At 38.2% G+C, this 15,242-nt stretch overlaps 1 protein-coding gene across 2 annotated transcripts in view; it reads left to right on the forward strand.

Annotated features, from left to right (window-relative positions):
* The window catches only part of Cep135 (centrosomal protein 135), a 58,704-nt gene extending 48,876 nt beyond the window's left edge, over positions 1-9,828 (forward strand). For both annotated transcript variants that reach the window (XM_048364374.1, XM_048364375.1), the window contains exons 22-26: positions 761-970; positions 1,754-1,956; positions 2,970-3,074; positions 5,346-5,463; positions 9,454-9,828. In XM_048364374.1, coding sequence (XP_048220331.1) covers positions 761-970; positions 1,754-1,956; positions 2,970-3,074; positions 5,346-5,448 — 621 coding nt within the window. In that variant the 3' untranslated portion in view covers positions 5,449-5,463; positions 9,454-9,828. The remainder of the gene's footprint in view (positions 1-760; positions 971-1,753; positions 1,957-2,969; positions 3,075-5,345; positions 5,464-9,453) is intronic.
* Positions 9,829-15,242: the final 5,414 nt, after the last annotated feature.

Consider the following 15,242-nt stretch of genomic DNA (forward strand, 5'->3'; position numbering starts at 1 on the left):
GAAAGGTGGATTCTTCTAGGAAATTTTTTTATTATTTCAAATTTTGCTATTTCAAAGTTATTGGAATCATATAAAGTTGTATATTAGAATAGGCTTCAATATGACTTTATGTTTTTAATTTTAAAATCAACCCCCATTTTGATAATTTAGAATTTTATTTTATTTTTTATTTGCCAGTTCTGGGCCTTGGACTCAGGGCCTGTGCACTGTCCCTGAGCACTGTCTTTTTGCTCAAGGCTAGCACTCTGCCACTTGAGCCACTTCTGGCCATTTTCTATATATGTGGTGCTGGGGAATCAAACCCAGAGCTTCATGTTATGAGGCAAGCACTCTTGCCACTAGGCCATATTCCCAGTCCCTACAATTTAGAATTTTACTTGCAAATAATTGGCTACCAAGGGAAATTATAAAAGGAAAATTTTACATAGCTTCGAGGATTCCTTATGTTCAAACCACTGTGTGACATTTTTCACTTTTGAATCTTCCATGTATGTGTGTCTGTGTGTATACACATGTATGTATATATACATATATACATGTACATATATATATGAATGAGACACTTAGTGACCATGATTACTAATCGTGCATCATTCCACTTGTGCATTCACTAGTCATTTTAAGTAGCAGGCTATTTCCTAAATATTATAAAAGATGCCAAAATTGGCTTTCATTCTTTTCTAAAGTGAAATAATGGCTGCAATGCCATAAAATTATTGAGTACTTTAATTATTTGTAACTATTTTGTTGTTCTTTTCAGCACTTAAATGCACATCATGCTTATGAATCTCAGATATCATCAATGGCAAAGGCTATGGCTAGATTAGAAGAGGAACTGAATCAGCAAGAAAATGAGAAAGCAACAGTACTGACTGATTTGTCATCACTTAGAGAACTTTGCATTAAACTTGATTCTGGCAAGGATGTCATGACACAACAATTGAATTCCAAAAACCTTGAGTTGGAGAGGGTAAGAATAATGAGAAATTATTTTGGCACGTTGATTCATTAAGTGATGCACTGTTCTCCTTACTATCCAGTTTATATGTTCCTCTTCTGAGTAGTTACTTTGACAACAGATTCAATATGGCAATGGAATGAGATGTTTTCTATTTTTGATTAGATGAGTATTGAAAAGGTTATAGATTTTCTTGTTATTGATTTGGAGTATCTTCCATCCATTCTCTCTCTCTTTAAAGATGAAATTGAAGGAAAGATTGTTCAGTGCTTCCTCAATGGAATGTCCTTCCTGATGAGAATTTCAAAGCATTACCTTAATTAAGCAAGCTTCTTCACTAGAACTTTCTCTTCCAAACTGAAGCTTATTTCAAAAAGCTTGTATATGCTTTCGTATAGGGTCTTTTCAGTTTTCACTTATCTAGTAGTATGTTTTCAGGTACTAAATAGGAGCAGTATTAGCTTGGCTCTGTCATCAGATAATTTATTTAGTAAACCAGAGAATTTCCTGGTTCTGCAGTTTAGGATTTTGTGCTGGTGACCCTCTTTTGGCAAAGTAGCACAAGTGAAAATTGTTAGAGATAGAGTATATCTTATAACCCAATAAGGCCCAGTAAAAGTAACTTCATTTCTCTAATGAAGTGTTTTTTCTTATGAAGAAATGGTTTGAAATCTTTAGCCACTACCCAGAATGAAGCAATGGATGGACAACTGGCTCTGCATAGCTCTGTTGTCAGAATTAATTTTTCAGATTAAGTCTAAAACTGTACTGAATTAATCTTTGTTTTTCCTGTAGGCTCTGGTAGAATTAGAAAATGTAAAATCAGAATCAGAGCTGCTAAAAAAACAACTATCAAGTGAGAGACACACAATTAAAAACCTTGAATCACTGTTGGCTACAAATAGAGATAAAGAATTTCATTCGCATTTAAGCTCCCATGAGAAGGATACAGAAATTCAGCTACTTAAGGACAAGTTGACCCTTTCAGAAAGCAAATTGTAAGTGTTATAAGTCAATTGATGTGAGGAAAGTACATGTCAACGTGTTTTCAATTTGGGGGAGGGAAGACATTTGTGATTATAAAGGTTGGTATAAAACAAAAATATCTTACTTCCATGTCTGCCACTATTGGAAACCTAGAGGAGTAGCTCAGGAGAGACCCAGTGTTTGGAGCTGTAGATGACTACCTTTACCACAGAGGTGGTACCAAGGGCATACACAAGAAGAGTGGGCCCTTGGAAATGCCCACATTTGAGGATGGAAGAGTTATCTGTATCTTAAGATGCAGATGAGGGAAAAGGCTTAGAAACTAGGCTAAGATTTGACCTTCAGAAGTTTATCAGTTGCCTTTGGGGAGGTTGAGGGTGATGTTATTTTCAAATGGAGAAGATTTGGGGCCATGTATGTGGAAGAGGGTGGGAAGCCTGCAGAAAATGATAGAAGTGGAAGAATGAGCTTTCAAAGCTTGACATGGTAGAGTTCTCCTGTAATCTTAGCAACTTGGGAAGCTTAAACAAGATCTCAAGTTCAAGGCCAGCCTTGGTAAGGTAACAAGACCGTATCTTTAAAAAAAAACCCCACAAAACCACATGAAAGGCTAGTGACATGGCTCAAGTGGTAGAACATTTGCTGGTATCAGGCCTTGGGTTCAATCCTCAGTGCTAAAAAAAATTAATAAATGCATAAAGGGAATTAAAAAACAATTCTTGTTAAAAACAAAGCAAGGAAGAGCTAATAAAGATATTTTCCATCTTGGTGTTACAGCCCATGTGTTGTTTATATTTGTATCCCCAACCCTGATTCCATTCCTGGCATATACAACCTCAACATACATAGTAAACCAGATAAATGAGGAAGAAACTTGCTCATGATTCGTTCCCCACAAGTTTAGAGCATTCTTATTGCTCTCCTCTTTTTCTGTCCTTAAGCATCACCTCTATTTGTATTTGCACTTGACTCTGAATTAGAACATGTTTTAATCATTACTGTGATTTTAAAATTTGTTTTTAAGAACTAGTCAAAGCCGGGAAAATACCATGCTTCGAGCTAAAGTGGCACAGTTACAAACAGATTATGATACCTTGAAAAGGCAAATTTCAACTGAAAGATATGAACGGTAAGAAAAATAGCAGTGTTTTCTTATATTCTCTATCCTTTTCTGGAAAAGATTAATAGGGCTTGTAAATATCAAGCTTTCTTTTAGCATCCATATGGGAATTAAGTACCTTTGCTAATTCTTTCAAAAAGGCAGCAAATATTGTGGAATATAATGAGCCTACAGTAAATAAAAATCACTTGTGTTGTATAAATGTAACATTCCAATATGTAAAATTAGGGCATCATTTCAGAGGGTTTAGACAGATAATTAAGAACAATATCTACAAGAGACACCCCCCCCCCCCCAATTTGGTCCAAATTAGAAGCTGAAATACAAATAATCATAAAGGTGACAATAATTATTGTTGTAGTAGTCATTACCAAATATGTGCCCGGCACCAGATATGCTCCCATTAACGCTGCAAACAGTTTCTTGTAAGTGTATTATAGGAAACTGAAGGTCCTAAGTGGCAGTCTGGGCATGTCTGGCCAATTCTAAAGCCTATGCACTTCACCTCTATATTCAATTTCATGCTTATATTTCAGATCATTTTCTTTGTGTTGATAAATTTAACTCCCAAATGGTAGAGATGAGACCTGCTTTCAGCCACATGTTGAACCCCATTATACAACTACTTAATGATAATAAAAAAGTAAAAATAATATAAAAAAGAATTAAAATCAAAGTCTAGTTTGTAACTTCATCCTTACTATATTAATAGTATCCACCTAAAATTTCATTCTCAAATAGTGGTGAAAGTACCTGATAGATAAGTTTTTAGTTCTCACATTCTTATCCATTTATATAAAAACCTTTAAATAAGGGGCTATTTGCAGTATAGAAGGAAATTGCTATGTAGTCAGTATTTATGATTTCAAAGAAATATAAAGCTTTAGGTCACAACAATGATATTAATTTCTTGTGATTTAAAAGTTCTGTTTTCTGAATGTACCAGGCTATACCTAAGCCAAGCTTTCCATAGTCAGAATCAGAGAACTCTTCACCTTTGAACCTTCCTTTTCCTTGACCCTATCCCCTAAAGAAATCATATCTTTCTTGCCCCTTAACATCTAGCCAAGTTTTGCATTCTCCTATGGGAAGTGATATCATTCCTCCATTCTCTGGAGACAAAATGATTCTTGTGAACTAGGGGAAGAAGTAGCAAAAAGACTTAGTTATCACTACTGGCAACTGTTGACTCACCTGTAATCTTAGCTACTTGGAAGGCTAAAAATAGGAGGATCTTGGTTTAAGGCCATCCAGGCAGAAAGATTCACAGTCCCTTTCTCAGTCTATAGCTGGTAGCAATGACATGATCCTGTTGTCTGTATTTAAGGCTGAAATTTGTCAACCTGGTCTACTTTTCTTTTTTAACTAAAATATGTTGTGAGCATTTTGTTTCTAAATTAAGGTTTTAATGATATCCTAGTGTTTCAACACGATTATAACATAATTACCTTGAACAATCTCTTATAATGTATATTCTTATAGCTGAAATGTTTTACCCACTGCTTAAGAATCCTGTAACAGATAGGCCTTTCTATTTAGTAAGAGTACTAAGGCTGGACCAGAGTATGATACGTATCTGTAGTTACAACTGCTTGGGAGGTTGAGGTGGGAGGATTGCTTGTGTTCATGAGTTCAAGATCAGCCTGGGCATGCATAAAAAGACTTGTCTCAAAACATTTTGTTTGGGCTGGGAATATGGCCTAGTGGCAAGAGTGCTTGCTTGCCTCATATACACGAAGCCCTGGATTTGATTCCCCAGCACCACATATATAGAAAATGGCCAGAAGTGGCGCTGTGGCTCAAGTGGCAGAGTGCTAGCCTTGAGCAAAGAGAAGCCAAGGACAGTGCTCAGGCCCTGAGTCCAAGCCCCAGGACTGGCAAAAAAAAAAAAAAAAACCCAAAAAACATTTTGTTTTTGTTCTATTTTTGTTTTTTAATTAAAAAATACATTTAGGGCTGGGGATATGGCCTAGTGGCAAGATTGCCTGCCTCGGATACACGAGGCCCTAGGTTCGATTCCCCAGCACCACATATACAGAAAACGGCCAGAAGTGGCGCTGTGGCTCAAGTGGCAGAGTGCTAGCCTTGAGCGGGAAGAAGCCAGGGACAATACTCAGGCCCTGAGTCCAAGGCCCAGGACTGGCCAAAAAAAAAAATACATTTAGTAGAAATACTGATTATTTTAGCATTGACTAATAAATAGCACCAATAGTCCTATATTGCTTTTAAATTTTCCATGGTAATTACATTTAATCATTCTTGTTTGATTTTTACCAACAGAGAACGAGCAATCCAAGAGATGCGTCGCCATGGCCTGCCTACACCACCCCTTAGTTCTACTCTGAAGTCTCCCTTACAATCTCCTGAACATGTAGATGTATAGTAACCTGAAAGTTACGTAAGTAACACTAAGGAGTGGCAAAACTAATTCAGAGTAATGTAGTAAAGGTGGGCTGGTGGCTCATGCCTTATAATCCTAGCTCAGGAAGCTGAAATCCGAGGATCACAGTTTAGGCAAAGAAATCTTCAAGTCTCTCCAGTTAACCAGCAAAAAACAAAGAAAGTAGAGATGTAGCACAAGTGGTAGAGCACCAGCTGTGAGTAACTAAATAAATAAAGGCAATTAAGAGCACAAGGCTTGGCCTTTCAAGTCTTAGTACTGGCGTGCACACACACACACAAACTCCATTATTTTAGAAAGTAATGTAATAATATTGAACACAAGGGCAGATTTCATAAAGTAAATTATAGTTTCTTTTTTTTTTTTGTAGTGCTAGGATCCAGAGCCTTGAACTCTGCCACTGAACTACATCCTCATCCCTCAAGTAAATTAATATATTTATAAAAAGGTGGCATAGAGTAGATGCAGAGTTCAAGGGACTTTCACACTGAATACGCCTCCTTGAAAGCATGGATTTTTTTTTTTTTTTGCTCTGTTTTGGGCATTTTAACCCAACACAAAGCCTTGACTAAAGCAAATAAATATGCAAATGAGATCAGTGGTACATTTCTAACTTCATTTCCTCAACAGTACATTTAGGAAATGCATCCATACTGTTGTGTGAACATTTAGGTGCTTTAGTCTTGTTACTCCATCAGGGAATACCTAAGCAAGCATAGCATGTCCATTTAGTCACCACACTGTGGCATGTGGGCTATTACAAGTAGTGCTCTGAGTGTAGACTTAGGACTGAATTGCTGAATTGCTCTCTTAGGCACTGAATGTACATATGTTTAAATAGATAAGCAAAACTGTTTGCCCAAGTAGTCTTGAAGAGGGTGCATTTAACCAAGGAGGAGTCAAAAGGATGTGCTTACTCACTGGAGATAAAAAAGAATGGGAAGAAGTTAAACAGAACTCTGAAAAATGCAGACTCACTGACAAAAACTGTTGAGTCAATCTTTCCTTAGATGAATGCATTTTTTGCCTCTTTTCCTCGAAATACCGAACGTAGAAAGTAACATGCATTTCCCCAATGACTCAGGACCTCATTATGAACACTTCTTATGGACCTGGCTTAGATACACTGCTGCCCCTATATTTGTTGGGCCTATGTTTAAGCTCTTCCTGATTGTTGTGCTTTTGCCTTAAAAGTTTGTCTGATTAGAACATTTATTTTCCCTTCTCACTTTGAGAAGTGCTCACTACCGCCGCTGTGCCCTCCCTTCTGAGCTGCTGAGTTGTTTTAAGTGTGATTAGGTAACTGACCCTCTTGTCATGAGACCTTAGCATAGTGTGATGACATTGTCTCATGCTGGAGTCACACATGCAGTTTACACAGAGGGTTGGCCAAGTAGACTGGTCCAAGCCTACCCCACTGGCTCTTTTTATAACTTAAGCTTTCCTGGGGTATAGCTAGTTTTCACACTTCCTGAAGCAGAATTTTACACAGAGTCCAGTAGTTGTGACAGACTTTGTAGCCTGCAAATCTAAAATTCCTTTTTCTTGACTCTTAACAACATGTATGTAGCCTCAGGAAAACGCAACTGAAACCTTCGCGAAAACAAGAGTAGAAAGGCAGATAATTTCTTGGTTTTATGAAAGTTGGCTTGACCTTGTAAACTCCCTAAAAAATCTTGGGGAGTCTCAGGGGTCCCCAGACTCTTCATTTAAGAGCCACTGATAAAGAGTTGGAGATGTAGTCCAATGGTATGGCTCTTGCTGTTCGTGAGTTCTATACCAAGCACTGCAAATCAAATAAAAGTTATAAGTCTCTATATTCATATACACACACATGTCCTTTATGTTCATGTGTACATATTAGTCTCCAAGGCTGTGATAAATTATAAATTAGAAAACTTTTTTTAATTGCACTTACATATGTATAACACAAACTTGGTCATCTTAGTTGCTTTTGAAGTGTGCCACTCAGTGACCCTGATGCCCCTTGGGACTGTGAGCTCTCAGGACTGTTTCTAAAACCTTTTCATCACAACAAACATTCCACAAACAGGAAACAAAAGCTCTCCGCTTCTGTCCTCCTGCACCCCCCCTCTCCTGCTGACTTCTAAGCTCTTCTCTGTAGCAGTGCATTTTCTGGGTCTAGTTTTTCCTGTAATGATATCACACAACATTTGCCCTTTTGTGGGTGGCTAGTTTGCTTTGAAAGGTGTTTTCAACGTATATATTTCCTATGTTGTGAGATATTCTATGTTAAAAAAAAATCTTTGATCAATTGAGGACACTTACTTGCTTCCACCTGTGTCCATTGTAAGTGTTGCTGCTGTGAGCACTAATGAACAGTGTCCTTCCATATTCACCATGGACCAGCCCTGCCAGGTGCCGGGTCACTCGGTTTACTTTCCGCTACCCTGTTTTGTTTTCCCGTCAGCACTGTGCACAGGCTCTGGTTCTTCATCTCCTACCCTACTTTTTATTTTCCATTTATACTGGTCACCATCCCACTACATGGGGAGTAGAAAACCTTTACAACCATTAATAAATGCATAATTTTTACTTTTGTTTTCCTCCCATCCCAATGAGATTGTTAAGTAGTAAGCCATTTTCAGTTATCTTTTCTTAATAGTGTCACTAAAACTTTAAAAAAGATGTCCTCCAAAAATTGCTTACTCATGGAATAGTTTCTCAGATTAGTGTCTCTTAGTAGTTAAATATAGCCAGACACCTAAGTCTATCATCCCAGCTGTTTGGAAGGTGGAGATCTGGAGGGCCAAGGTTTGAAGCCAATGCAGGCAAAAACATAGTGAGATCCCATCTCATAGATATGCTAAGCATGATACACAGGAGGCACGGGTAGGATCTCCAGCCCCGGACAGAAGCACACAAAACCATTTCTGAAAAATAACAGCAGGGCTAGCTAGGGATGTATGCCTCAAGTGGTAGACTACCTATACCTGTCCATCTGTGTATGTGTGTGCATACCTGTGTGCGTGCACACACACGTGCACATGTGTGAGAGAGCCCTCATTTTTGTTCTATTTTTTCACTGTTATATGTAATGTGTGATACTTGGAAAGAGCTTTAAGTGGTTTCTCTCCTCCCTCTCCCACACCCTCCGCACACTTCTGACACCAGATTCTGGGTCACATGCCAGTTAGGTGTCCGATGGTTTAGTTAGGTTCTTAAAGTACTTAGCTGTTCTCAAGGGGGATGATGTCAGGTCCTCCAGGTAAGGTGCTCCACCCTACAAGGCTGCCCTCACTTCAGATGCCTGTTGTAAGCCCAGGTAGTGACCTCTGCTTCTCACTTACCTGCTCTGAGTTCTGGTGCTCACAAGCCCTGCCCTGCCTCAGGTTTCATTCTTTTGCTAGAGTGACTCACAGAACTCAGGGAAACACTTTATGTTTTACCCAATTATTAGGAAGGATGCAGATGAGCAGCCAAGGGGAAGGCATCAGTGCAGGAGGTGCACTGAGCCTCTGTGCGCTCTGATGCCCTCTCACACCCTCTGTACGTGCCCAGGCCACTGACTTCTAGGTGGCCTGCCGCCTGGAGCAGCCCAGATGCATCTCTTTGGGGTTTTATGGAAGTTTCATTCATGAATTCCAGAGCCACTGGTGGTTTGCCCTTCTCCCCTCCCCACTGCTCAGGCCTTGATCTCTGGTAGGCCAGCCCTACCCTAAAGCTGTCTAAGTCCCCTAGCCACTAGTCCTCTGTCATATGCAAAGGTAGTTACCAACCAGGAGAATCAGAGGCACACACAAAGTATGTACTTTATCATGTTTCCATACCTGGTCACTGAGAAAAGCATGCATAAACTCTAAAATAGTCCTTTCTCAAGTGCTAGAACTGGGTTTAGGGCATAATATTTGTTTTACTAGAGACTACAATTTAGAACACTATTGAATTTCCATTTTTTATGACTATGTCATATAACCTTGTTCATGATTTTTCTCTTAACTCATCTTTCTTCTTTCTACTTTCCAGAATAATGATTTTCAAGAGATCCTGTGGGGATTTTTTAAAATAAGAACAAAACAGTAATGAAATATGTGAAGTACTTGTTCCTGCAAATCATGAACATTGACACAAATCCTACCTCTGTCAACTTTTATTTAAATCAGTGAATATTTATGTTAAGAAATTTGGTTTAAAAGAACTCTGTATATTTTCATATATATGCCAGAAAAATACATAAATTAATAGTGCTTAACTGATACAAGGTCTATATTTTGTATTATTCCTGACTTAATTACTCTTTAAAATATACTTATTCTGTGAATTAATATAATGTAGTGTTCACATTATACTTTAGTAATGTTCCTTAATGAGCCATAATACATGCATGAAAGTGTTCCTACAGTCCTGGTTTTGAGTGTGCTTTGGGTTTTTATTTGTTTTGTTTTGTTGCTTGTGGAGCTCGAACTTGCCTGGGTGTTGTCCCTGAGCTCTTTTGTTCAAGGCTAGCACTCTGCCACTTTGGGCCATAGTGCCACCTCTGGTTTTCTGGTGCTTAACAAATAGAGATAAGAGTCTCAGGGACTTTCGTGCCTGGACCACCCTTGAACTGAGATTCTCAGATCTCAGCCTCCTGAGTGAGTAGCTAGGATTACAAGCCTGTGCCACCATATTTATCCCCACACCTTACTGTAGTCTTTGAGGGTGAGCTCTCACGCTTGTTTCTTGCAAATGTAGAGTTCATCACAGATCTGCTGTCTACCACCAAGGGAGGAATATGTTCACATCTAGGCTCAATATCAGAAGTCTTGATAAAATAATTACCATGTATAATTAATAGTTGCAAACTAGAATTAATGATTGGAAAGACACATTTACATATTCTATACATTGTATTGTTTTGGCTGACATACACTCTTCACATAATACAAATTCCCAACCAAGCTAAAAGCTATGTTTTGTTTTGCAAAACAATAGAACACAAATTTGGGGCATTTTTCTGTAAATTCCTTAAGTCTTAAGAGTATATGGAGTAAGTAGAGTAAAACATGTTAACATTTTAGTGTATATCCAGTAATACTGACTTTTTGCTTCTAACTGTGTATTCTAACTCATCAGTCATATACATTAAAAACAGCCTCTTACAAGTGACTTAAAGGATTTTTTTTTTTTTTTTTTTGCCAGTCCTGGGGCTTGGACTGAGGGCCTGAGCACTGTCCCTGGCTTCCCTTTTGCTCAAGGCTAGCACTCTACCACTTGAGCCACAGCGCCACTTCTGGCCATTTTCTATATATGTGGTACTGAGGAATCAAACTCAGGGCTTCATGTATGTGAGGCAAGCACTCTACCACTAGGCCGTATTCCCAGCCCAATTTATTTCCTTTCTTACACATGGTTTCCTGTGATTTTTATGTTTGCAATATTTTTAATTCTAAATTCTAATAAAATTTACTCAAATCAAATTTGGGAAATCTCTGAGCTTACATACCTGACATTTTCTTTAACTGCCTCATTTATATTAAATTAGTTCCAAATTTAAAAAATGATCTCAAAGTTTCTATTGATAAACTATCAATAAAATGCCCAGGCTGGCCTTGAGCCATAATCTCCTGATCATCTCCTAAGTAGCTAGGATAACAGGCTTTAGCCACCTTGCCTGGCTTCTTTATTTGCCATAGACACATAGGTTCTGGCATGTGTCCTAAATTTCCTTGTCAATCTAAACTGAAAACTTGAATTTTGTTTAACTCCAACTATTCTAGCATCTATACCTGAACAGCTGGATGTGGCTGGAGAAACATCCACTTTAAATTGATGGTCCCACCCCATACCACCATGTGAAAGTCCTTGCACAATTTTCTTCGCAGTCTCAATTCAGCCTCTCCCAACAAGTGATCTCTATTGAGATCTTTATCCTCCCTCTTCTCAGGCTTTTATCACTTAGAAAATGGAAATCATGAGAGTACCTCTCACTATATTTATTAACAACACCTACCTGTATCCACATAATTGCTTTGTTCATATTATAGCATGAAATACTACCCTCTAGTCATTCCATCTAGTTTGAGGCCAGTGTCTGCCCTTGGAAAAGATGCCTGTAATCAGCTGTACCATTCTTGAGTCATTTTGCTGTTGAGTTTTCCCATTTGTGTACATATCATGGATTTTTAATCTAATAAAGCCTTCCTGCCTTTGTACTTCAGCAAAACTTCCTTCAAGAGTTCTCTACACTGACTTTACCACCCCTCCTCAAACCCTTACCTCTTTCTGTGGGTCTATTCCACTCTTGCTTGAACTCCCATTACTGGGCAAGCCATTTGTGTCATATCAAAGTCCAAGGGCATGTGATCAGTCTTCCACTGATGCTTCTTCTCAGCAGCATTTGATAGATTGATTTTCAAGTCCTTTCAAGTTTCATTTTTTGCTAGGTACTGGTGGCTCATGCCTGTAATCATAGCTGCTCAGGAAGCTGAGATCTAAGGATTGTGGTTGGAAGCCAGCCCAAGTAGGAAAATCCAAGAGTCTCTTATTTCCAATAAACTACCACTAGAAAGCAGTAAAGCTGTGATTCAAGGTAGAGATACCTTGCCTTGAGCTCAGAAGCTCAGAGACAGCATCCAGGCCCTGAAATCCAGCCCCAAGACAGACAGACAGACAGACAAACACACACACACACCAAAAAAAAAAAAAAAATAGCCTGGCTTCTTTTCAGTCTTAAAAAAAAATCTTTATTGCCAAAGTGATGTACAGAGGGTTATAGTTTCATACATAAGGCAGTGAGTACATTTCTTAACCAATTTGTTTCCTCCTCCATTTTCTCCCACCTTTCCCCTCCCCATCTCCCTCCCCCACATGAGTTGTACAGTTGGTTTACACCATATAGTTTTGTAAGTATTGCTATTGCATTGGATCATCTTTTATCCTTTGTCTCTCCACTTTGATATTCCCCTTCCCTTCCCTAGTTCCATTACCCAGGGTACCAAAATCAGTGATATCAGGGGTAAAACCATGGGGAATAAAGATAAAAGAAAAAGGCATAATCTCACATGGTATGTTGTGCTTTTCAGTCTTTTTTATTGTATTTTCAATCTTTTATTTTCTGATTTTTGTTGCTATTGTTTAGAAAATGATAAGCAGTTTTTAAATTTTTTAAGCAAATAGTTTAACACTTTTACCACATTTAAGAATACAATTTACGGGAGATGCTGCTGCTGCAGTATCACAACCAGAGCATCTGAGGTGGCGAATAATAGCTCTTCAAGTCTACAATTAAAAATGGCCTCTAACAAGACTACATTGCAAAAAATGGGAAAGAAAGAATGGAAAGAATAAAAAAGATGAAGAAGCAGAGCCTGCAGAATTTGTTGTAGGAAAAGTACTGGACCGACATGTAGTGAATGGGAAGGTAGAATATTTCCTGAAGTGGAAGGGATTTACAGATGCTGATAGTACTTGGGAACTTGAAGAAAATTTAAATTGTCCAGAATTAATTGAAGCATTTCTTATTTCTCAAAAAGCTGTTAAAGAAAAGGATGGTATAAAAAGAAAATCTTTGGGGCTGGGGATATAGCCTAGTGGCAAGAGTGCCAGCCTCGGATACACGAGGCCCTAGGTTCGATTCCCCAGCACCACATATACAGAAAAAACGGCCAGAAGCGGCGCTGTGGCTCACGTGGCAGAGTGCTAGCCTTGAGCGAGAAGAAGCCAGGGACAGTGCTCAGGCCCTGAGTCCAAGGCCTAGGACTGACCAAAAAAAAAAAAAAAAATCTTTATCGGACAGTGAATCTGATGATAGCAAATCAGAGAAGAAAAGAGATGTTGCTGACCAACCCAGGAGCTTTGCTAGGGGTCTGGATCCTTAATAATTGGTGCCGCAGACAGCCATGGAGAACTGATGTTTCGCGTGAAATGGAAAGACTCAGATGAATCTGACTTGGTGCTGGCAAAAGAGGCGAATATGAAGTGTCCTCAGATTGAGATTGCTTTCTATGAAGAGAAACTAACTTGGCATTCTTGTCCAGAAGATGCAACTCAATGATTGTTTGCATTGCTTTTTATATATGTTTATACATATACATATATATACATACACACATATATGTATATATATAAATACATATACATATACATATATATATAATCCGAGTCTTGGTTTTTGAGTTAATGGTATGAAACAATAACTACATCAAGTATGATATGTTGGTTTTGAAAGTATTGGGGGAGTTGAGTTTTTTCCTCATAGCACTGGTTACTTTGAACAAATACAATAAAGGCTTTCTGTAGTTGCTTACTTCATCGAAAAAGAATGTTTAATACCATGGTATATTTCCTCTGCATTCAGGAACAGATTGTGGCTTTTTTTAATATTAGGCAATTTTGGGGGTTATTACTCAATCAGAACAACTTGTCTTTAACTGCTATGTTGAAGGACCATCCTGAATTTTCTTTTTGTGTTTGTGTGTGTATAAACAAAATACATAGGTAGTTTTTTGTTTTGGAGATTTTGCTTGTTTAGAGGTATTGGGCATCAGACCCAGAGCCTTGCATATATAGGTAAATGATGTATCACTTAGTTACATCCCTGGCCCTTGTTTTAGTTTTTTGTTGATTTTTGAGACAGGGTCTCTAGGCAGCTCAGGTTTGCCTTGAACTTCCTAGGTAGCCAGGCTAGCCTCAAACTTTAGGTCCTCCTGTCTCTGCAAATGCAATGGCTTTGCAAAACTTCTTGAAAGGAAAAAATTTAAACTAATAACAACTTCCCTCGCCCAGAAGAGAAAAGACAAATCTTGATTTCCTTTCACTAAAATTTTCTGTAGTGAGCATTCCTTTACAGAATATTGGGTCATGGGCTATCTTAACACTCAGCTCATGGAAATGTAAAATCAACTGGTTAGAGATGTGACTATTTAGGACCTGCTGGCCTAAATGAATGAACAGAATTTTGTAATTATTGACCTTCATGCTTTTTCTTTACCCCAACTCATTCCTTACATGTAGGCTCAATTGTTTTCATTATTGGGTTACTGGTTCCACAAAAGCCAGAGAAACAACTTTGTAGTAATCAGAATGTTACCCAACTGTATATTGTTTACTTTATTGTAACTAATGGTGAACAGTGGTCAATAAATAGTTTTGTATTCCTTTAAAAAAAAAAGAACATAATTTACTGCTGCTAAGTACTTCCACATTGTGGTGAAATACCTTCCCAATGTTTTGCTTTTGTTTTTGTTCTAGGTTATTTTTGAGACAACGTCTTATTGTGTATCCCAGGCTGGGATTCAGTGTCCTATGTATTTTAGGCAGGCCATTAACTCATCTTATCTCAACCTCCTGAGTATTAGGGTTTAGAGAAATGCTCTGCCATGCCCAGCTTATTCTAACATTTTTATTTTTATTTATTTATTGGTGATGGTGGTACTGGTGTTTGAACTCAGGATTGTTTCTCTCAAGTATCTTGTTACAGTGGTGATTAAAAAAAACTAATGATGAAGAGAGATAAGATTGAGTACACAAGAAGGCATCACAAAATGAGGAAAGTATAAAGAAGAAACTAAGCACCATGGAGGCTCAGAGTAGGAATACTACCATAATAGAAAAACATTAAGCTGGGTGCTTGTTGTTTACACCTATAATTGTAACTACTCAGTAGACTGAGATCTGAGGATCTTGGTTCAAAGCCAGCAGAGGCATACAGTTCAGGGGATCCTTATCTCCAATTAACTAGCGAAAGGCCAGAGAGAGGTAAGGGGTACTAGAAAAGACAGCAGAAAATAAGAAAAATAGAGGCAATCATAATTCTAGTGTCTATTAAAAGTCTC

The sequence above is a fragment of the Perognathus longimembris genome, chromosome 16, assembly GCF_023159225.1.
Source record: "Perognathus longimembris pacificus isolate PPM17 chromosome 16, ASM2315922v1, whole genome shotgun sequence".
NCBI lineage: Eukaryota > Metazoa > Chordata > Mammalia > Rodentia > Heteromyidae > Perognathus > Perognathus longimembris.